At 39.0% G+C, this 8,864-nt stretch overlaps 1 protein-coding gene across 1 annotated transcript; it reads right to left on the bottom strand.

Moving 5' to 3' along the window:
* Positions 1-1,041: 1,041 nt before the first annotated feature.
* On the bottom strand, positions 1,042-8,070 carry LOC137292151 (B-cell receptor CD22-like). Its single transcript, XM_067823734.1, has 4 exons — positions 8,038-8,070; positions 7,084-7,108; positions 5,773-6,051; positions 1,042-1,319 (listed from the first exon to the last, which is right to left on the bottom strand). The coding sequence occupies exons 1-4, from the start codon at positions 8,068-8,070 to the stop codon at positions 1,042-1,044; spliced, it is 615 nt and encodes a 204-aa protein (XP_067679835.1).
* Positions 8,071-8,864: the final 794 nt, after the last annotated feature.

Raw genomic sequence — 8,864 nt, 5'->3', positions numbered from 1 at the left:
TTTTCAAGTTTGTTTTGCTGCAATTTACATTGTCCAAAATACATGCCACTAAGCTGAAATTTATATTCTCCAAATATATGTTTAAAAGTGTAAATTTAGGGAACATGATATCATGTATAAATAATGTTCTTTCCATTGTGTTTCAGTCAATCTAATGTTTGAAACTAAATAAGACTCGGGAATAAGCAAGAATTTCATGCTGTCATCAACAACCCTCTCTGCTTTTTTCTAGTTTTGACTTCAAATGTATCAGAGCAGATAATAAGATCCCACAAAAATGAATGTTTTATACGGCTGCATGGTATTACCGGTATACCAGTGAACCACAATATGAAATTGTAAAAATTATGTATTACACTACATTTATGAACTCAAAAATGTTGTCAATTGTACATCTAAGTTACTATTTCCATCTTTTCATGCACGCATGCTATGTAGTCAAGTGAAATCACAGCTGTTGTCTCGATCTTTATGCTTGGACACAATGTTTTATACAAAAACAATTGCCCAAAGAATCCTTGTCACTGGTCACCATTTAGCACAGTAAGTTCCATAACTGCACACTGGCTACTCACATATCATTTTGAAGGTGTTAGAACATTGCAAAATGGGCAGATCTCAGAAACTGTTCTTTTACATTATTTTGCAGTATGTACTGCAAAATACAGGAGTGTATATCACAATATATGGCAAAACAAATTCAGTGCAATACATAGCCCTAATGTTTTAAAGAGAGGTCATGAGATGAGATGGCTTCCCCAACACACACGCATCCTTGTCTTTCAGCACTGTGTACTCATATTACTTACACTGCACCTCCACTGTGACAGCTGACACACTAGACGTCCCCACGGAGTTCCTCCCAGTACATGTATAGCTCCCCTAACACACACTCATCCTTGTCTTTCAGTAGTGTAGTCATGTTACTTACACTGCACCTCCACTGTGACAGCTGACACACTAGATGTCCCCACTGAGTTCTTCCCAACACATGTATACCTTCCCCAACACACATCCTTGTCTTTCAGTAGGGTAGTCATGTTACTTACACTGCACCTCCACTGTGACAGCTGACACACTAGACGTCCCCACGGAGTTCCTCCCAGCACATGTGTAGCTTCCTCCACTGCTCCTGGAGACAGGACTCAGACTGTATTTTCTGCTTGTTGCTGATGAGATAGGAGAACCGTTGTGTGTCCAGATGTAAGACGTCACTGATGGGTTGGCGGCTGTCACTTGACAGATCAGTTGAGCATTGGGCTGCCCTACATAGACTCTGTGTGGTTGACACGTGGGGCTCAGTGTTACCTCAGGAACATCTGAATGAACAAATACAATAGAAATATGATATTGTTACACAATTGTTGTTATGATTAGAATCATTGCCATGGGTTGGTCATCTAAAAAGTATTAATATTAGATTCAAGTATACCTCTTTCAGATTGTCATTCCAATTGTGAAAAGAAAAAAAATCAGTTTGTTTTACTAACTGTTTTAATTTGTTTAGCTTAAATGAAGGACACTATATACATGCCAAAACGTGTTCACAAGATGTCACTACATTGAATGCAAGTGATTGTTGTGATGATATCTCTTTCGGTTAACTAAAAGTTATTCGGCTGAAATCTGTAATTACACAAATGCTTTTTAGAAAGTGGTCCAATGTAGCATATGTTGTATTTGATCACTTTCTAAACAGCACTGTATAATCATGGCTTTTGTCGGTGGGAGCCGTGTCACTTAGCACTTATCTGAATACACAAGGACTGCAGTCAGTTGTGCCACTTCCATTCTTATGGAAGTTGCATTGGCTGAGCGGGTTAGGAGGCTGACTCTTTATGCTGGCAGTTTGGTGCCAGACTCTGAGCATTTGTGTTCAAATCCCTGAACAAAAGTACAAGAATCTGCCCTTTACTAAAATTGTAATCACAAATATAACATGTTACATTTATCCTCATGATCTGAATTACATAGTTAAATGTTGCCACTGATTGACCAGATTGCTAAACACCAGCAACAACTTCTGCAGTGCAATGTCTGATGGTTGTCAAAAGCAGTATGAGACTACTATAAACAAAACATCCTTCCATGAAGGATGACAGAGATCTGTTACTATGTAATGCCAACACAGACTACATGTGGGTCTAGTCCTTGCATCAAGAAGGTTAGAGTTGTTCTAGAAAGAGCTGTGCAGGTGATGAGTGACAATGGTATCAATAACCCTTTAAACTTCCTTCTTCTAAACAATATTTACAAATATTAAATACAAAGTGCTCTGACTTAACGGAGTGATAAAGTTTGTATATCTTCTGATCTTAGAATGGATGTCAGAGGTGGGATATGGAGTTGCCTTTTAGACTGTCATGGAAGCAGACCTTTTAGATTGTATTGGAAACACATTCTTTGCTATGACATCCCAACGTAGTACTAGATGCACTATGTGCCAGTTAAGACTTGTTCTATGGCGAAACCGCATTATCAGTGGTTCGAGTTGCGAGGGGAGCTAACTCTAAATACAGCTTGAAGCTATGACGTTTAGTTTTGTATCTGAGAAAAACATGGCGCTGGGAAGCGATGTACGATATAGTCCATCAGGTTCATCATTAAAAATGCCCAGGTTATTCTATATAGAGAACCATTTCCATCAATATGAATAGCATTACTGAGCTTCATGACTTTTCTGCATGTTTGTCAAATACTAGTATAACCGAATTCACCCACTAGCTTGTTACTGGGGTCTACATTGTATAGATAGAGCTATTTTCTTAGTAATCCTACTCGAAATATAGCATCAAAGAGTACCCCATGTTGTTGAAGTAACTGATGTCTTAGCCAGGAAAGGTAGGCCATTCCATTGTCCTTACTAACAGTTGGATATCAAGCAGTACTACATCGATGTCAACTATGATACTGCATGGACATGAAAACACATGTGGGCCCACTTATTTTTCATCCCTATAGCCCAATTAGTGGTGGGCCCCCATTTTAAGAAGATAAATAAATCTGCATACTGTGATTATGCATCAAGCTCACCTTCTAAACTGAAGTTCTTAAAAGTGGACAGATATATCGGTCCACTGACGTGTTTTTCTTCAGAGATTTTTTAGGTGGGCCCACATTTTGAAAACCAACTAAATCTACTTTTCTAACCATTCAAACAATACAAAAATAACTCACTCTCATGATGAAAAAATGACATATTCATTCCAGGAACTATATTATACCATACATACTTTCAGCACCCTATGTTTGAAATGTTAATTTATGGGCACTTAGAAGCGTAACAAGCATGAATCCTTTAACAAGAACTGATGCTAGCTATAGTCACAAAAATTTGATGGCATTTCAGTACTGTCATACAAAATGTATGAAGCATACCCCATGAATTGCTTTGCAATGTGTAATATTTGGCAATAAGACGAAGCATGATTGTGAACATAGAACCATCTTTGTTGTTCCATCTAAACATGAGCTGATCAAGATGAGAAGCCAGCTGTTCTTTTGGGACACCATGTATTGTCTTGAACTTTGCTTTTGCATTGCCCCCAAATCCTTCAATTGAATTGGTGTGGGCCCCAGTTTTTTAATCTACATAACCATCTTTGTGTTTAACAGTGTCATGTTCATACCCTGCATTTTGTAGACAAGTATATTTTTTAATTCATCTGTTCAGTTGTTCTGTTACATACATTAAAAAGAAGAAGCTGTTTACTTTGTTTGTCAATCAGACCAAAGATCCTTAATACCTTGAATAGAACCAATGTTGTATTTTCTTCTTCTCCCCCATTTACTCTCATTCATTTCCACAAACTCCACCAAGTACAATAGGGTCATCAAGGAGAGAACAAGACATTAAATCACAGCATAGATTATATCAGTTATAGACAGTATTCTAACTCACGGTCAACATTTTCAAAGTGATGTAACTTTGAATGTGATGGCAAAAAAGGTACAAGATCCTTAACAATGTACCAAGTTCCCAGAAACTTCCAAATCTTGCAGATTTACATTTCCTACATTTTGTGCAACGCCATACATGACCATCAGATTTGATCTTTCTGTCTTTTTGCCATGACATGGACATTTTACATGTTTCACAGTTCATTGTAGAGGCAAGCAGGTTATTTTCTTTCATAAGTTCAAAGGTCTTTTCAGTGTCATTGCATATTACACCCATCTGAATTAAATCACATTCACTGTTGTGGCTGTGTGTCAATACATGCAATATCCAGTAAAATACATAAATGCCTCCAAAGCCAACCAACAACTGTATGATTTAGCATGACCACCAGTGCACAGTAGGGACTCTACCCACCAGAACAATCTTCCAACAAAGGTAAGTCCATCAAATCATCTCATCAATAGAATTTTAAATCCTCCATGGGAAACGATTGCAAAGTCATACATCATCAGGTATCCCCAAAGATGCGTTGAACTGCCTCATCTTCAAATGTCATAACTTGTAAAGATTCCTGAGTTGAAATATAGTTCCGGTTCACAGCAAGATTGTTCACAATATTGGTGCGATTAAACATGATAATAAGACTAATGTATGATTGTTTTTTCTTTGACCACCAAACCAGTAACTGTTTTATTCTTCCTTCCTTGGCAGGCAAGCCATAAACAACTCTCCTCAGTTCATTCTAATATCCTGAGACAAACACGTCAGTCACGAATAACACACACAAAAACAAGCCCCAAATTCATCATACTTCTCAACAGAAGCCACTGAGATATTTGGTCAGAAGGGTCCTGATGGTATAGTCAGTGGTGTTTTTAAGATACCTGAATGTTTGACGTATATAAAATTTAAAATCTCAGTCTGTTCATATAAAGCACTGAATTCATAGTGTTTCCTTTGTACCTTTGGTTGTGGAATGCCGCCTTCTGTCGATATATGTAGTAACACAAATATCCAAATCATGTTCAGGAAAAGGTGGTTTACATCCATGAGAATGCAGATGTTCATTTACCTCCTCCTCCTCTTGAAAATTGGGAAATAGTTGTCTTTGGATGTGAATCCACAAAAGTAACAAAATCTGTTCTTGTCCTTGAAGGCTTTTACGGCAGGTTAAATTTACACAGCATTCTCGGAACTCATCTATGATCCATAATTATGAAGCTATTATATCATCGTGTAGACCTGTTGTTGTACAAATGCGGCAGACATGGTAAAGCAATTACCATATGACCCTTATTTATGACGTCAAAGTTTATAATCTCAACCAATGGCATCCTACACAGCGTGAAAACCTTTCCACAAAAGGAAACAACTCATGAACATTAATGAGTCCACGGCCTAGTTTCGCCGGGCGCGCCCTAATGTCTTTTGGTGTTGTTTAACTATTTATTTCATACATTGTAAGTCAATACGCCACACTTATATTGAATGTTTGAGCATTTATTTGTGAGACATAATTTATTTGATGTTTACAAGGTACATTAGTTTCAAAATGTGGGCCTACATTTGCCTGAACGAGGTAGAGAGAGAGTAATCTCCCTTGAACTACTGGTAATGGGTTTCACCTGTCCTACTGAAGTTAATGGCCTTATTTTATGCCAGCCTTGCTGCTGGAGCTAATGCCAGAGGAAATGGGATCTTCTGAGTTCTGAAAGTCTTCATGGTGAAGAGGTTCATAAACCTTGCTGTTAAGATGTTGAAGGACAATGTCTTTCTTCTGCTGATCTGACAAAAACTTAGAACAATGAGCTCTTGGACCTTGAAGGTTTAACTCATGACTAAATGTCCAGCATTCTAACAATAAAACTTACACTGTACATCCACTGTCATCTCTCTAGACTCAGACTGTGGCAAAGCAGTCCCCACACAAGGACTGAGGGTGTTGGTAGCTGTACACACATATGTCCCGGTCTGTGATCTCTGTATGTTACTGATGGTCAGAGTAGATCCAGGCTGAGAAGTAAAGCTGCTGTCATCTTTCTTTGTCCATGTCACAGCTGCTGCAGGGTTGGCATCCACAGAGCAGGATATGTTGAGAGTCTGTGACTCCCTGACAGGTGTGGACTGGGGAACTGACACTGAAGGTTTGTCTTGAAGGAAACAGTGACATCAATAATCCACAGCACTTGAGGCACTAATGATGATCATTTAAATGTTCTATCATTAATTTAACATTCAGTTGTCTTGAACAAGAATATGATCACAGAGGTTGAAGGAAGCTTGAGTCGTACAGTTCTTTGGCGGACTACATATGTTGAAACATCGAGTGATGACAGGATTAGTTTTTCTGGCAGTTTTTACACTGAAGCATTCCTAAATTGTAGCTTGTTAGTTAACGATTGGTGGAGTACAAGGTACAGGCCTTGTACACTGTCACTAACAAATTAGTGACTTAGAGGATTTATGTCCTCTAAACAAAGTACACAGAAACAGTCACAATTCGGGGAAATCATGAATGTACTAATTAAATGTGACGTATTTAAGAATTGGGTACATAACCACAAGGAAATCGTGAGAATGGTTTGCTGGACAACTAGCTAGGTCAGAGGTTGATGCACTCCCCAGACATTCAATTTACTCACAGCACATTTGTTGGCTGTGGGATTGTGCATTTCAAACCATCCCAATAATAAAATACCATTAGACGATTTAGAAGTTTCCTTTGTATTTGTTTGTCGCTAGCATGGATGGTCTAAATCAAAAAGCCAGGTACCAGTTGGTTCCAGGAAAGTACACTTACCCCGCACTATTGTAGCGTATTTGACCAACAGCATATATCTTTTCTAAGATGCTAAATTTAAAGACACTTAATATAAAGCAGAAAACAAACAGACAAACAATGGATAAACAGTTTGAAGAGGGTTGACATTCAGGTGAAATATCTTCTCTTTATTAGTTTAGTTAAATTTCAGATTACAGTAAACCACATGGGGACAGTACAAACATCATGTAGCTGTTTACTCGTGAATGGACAGTGTTTGGTTGAAAACATTAAACATGGTAATGTTTCCTGCCCACCAAGAAATGTAGCGCTACTGAGTATGTTATGCTGTTTGAGACTTTCAAATGGTGCCATCTTAGAATTGTCCTTAAGAATATCTCTGGGTGCCCAATACCATTACTTAGTGCCTGAGGCTTAGACTGAACCTGGAGATGAATGTTGTTTTGTGACAATTCACAAGTTGTATCGTGATTTTTACTGGCGAGACTACTGCAGTTATAACGGTTCATTTTTCTTGCTTCAAGCGCATGGTTTGGGATACAACCTAGCAACACCTGATTTACAGACCAGCTTGTAAGCAGAAGCAGGCTGACCTTTTCAAGAAAGAACATGATAATCCTTGAAAAAGAGCAACAGGCATAGATAGATACCAGCACATAAGGTTATTCAAGTTCCAAGTGATAAGAATATCCTGTCAATGAACAGCATTTTGACCCTCAATGAATCACGCCATCAACCATTTGACAATTATGTAGCTGAAAAAAATCACATTTGAATCCAATCAAACAACATTCCATTACGAAAGTGTTTTCAGTTTCACAAACTCTTCGGGCTAGTCACTGGAGACTGAAAGAGACAACTTCTCACTGATTGTGATTCTGTGCAGTCTCTGTTATTTAGACAATATAGCAGACTAGCTTTGCTGTAATTCCTGCTGTCAGCTGCCATGCTGTCAAGTTAGGTCATTCATTCAAAAGCTGTGATAACACTGTAACTGCAATGACACTTTCTTAGAATACAATTTGAAAAAAACAACAAAAAAGCCATGACAAGTCTGTCTGTCTGTGTGTGTCTGATCATGAGTGTGTGGGTGTGTCTGTGTGTGTCTATCTGTGTGTGTGTGTGCTATTGACAGTGTGTGTGTCATGGGGTAGCTATTAATGTGCCAGAAGGAACTCAGTGCCATATCTCAGGCGTAAATCCAACTCCGGACATAAATGTGAATTGCGCCCAGATGCAAATCTACGCCCTAATGCACATCCTTTGCTTAAGCAGGCGTAGCTGATCAATGGCGGCTGTAGTTTACCGCAGACGACACTTGAACAGAAAGAGGATATTCAGAGACAGAACGAACCTGTTGGAAGTGTTTGACGATCTTGATCTTCATAGTCGATTCAGGTTTCAGAGAATTCAGGATTGTTCATTTATGACATCAACCGTGGTGTTTACCGCAGATCCACTTTATCTCCTGAGTTGCAAGTGCCCGTTGCCTTGCGCTTCTACGCTACAGGTTCATTTCAGAACGTTGTCGGTGATACCATCAATGTGCACCATTCGACAGTGAGTTGTTAGGAGGGTGTCCCTATCACTTCAGTGTAAAATGAACATTTGGACATTTTTTCCAGATGCCAATGAATTAACACGCATTAAAGACAGTTTCTTTAATCTGGCCGGTTTTCCGGGAGTGGTTGGTTGTGTTGATGTAAGAATCCAAGCTCCAAGAAAACAGGAATATAACTATATCAGTTGTAAAGATTATCATTCGATCAATGTCCATGCAGTGTGCAACTCAAAGTTGAGAGTTGAACTGCATTGTTAAGTGGCCGGGATCCGTCCATGATGCACGTATGTTGACCAAAAATCTCACATGGCCCATGACACCTGTGAGAAATCCACGGACAAGAAGAATGATACAACTTCTCCCATGCCTTAAGGAGAAACTGTATAGAGAGATGTTTTGGTGTCATAAAATGCAGCTTCCACTGCCTCCACTCTGAGCTGAGATACCCACCCAAACGTTGCTGCTCTATCATCAGTGCAGTGTTCGTTCTGCACAACTTGGCCGTTGAGTATGCCCTTGCTGGTATTCCCCTGCGAAACTGAGGAGAGATCACACCATTCAGAGATTCTTTGCTCAGTGATATGCTATTTGTAAGTTGATACACCCCATCATGTTGACTT

The sequence above is a fragment of the Haliotis asinina genome, chromosome 1 (assembly GCF_037392515.1).
Source record: "Haliotis asinina isolate JCU_RB_2024 chromosome 1, JCU_Hal_asi_v2, whole genome shotgun sequence".
Classification (NCBI taxonomy): Eukaryota; Metazoa; Mollusca; class Gastropoda; order Lepetellida; family Haliotidae; genus Haliotis; species Haliotis asinina.
Note: the sequence above shows the minus strand (reverse complement) of the source record. Positions and strands in the feature narration are given on the sequence as shown.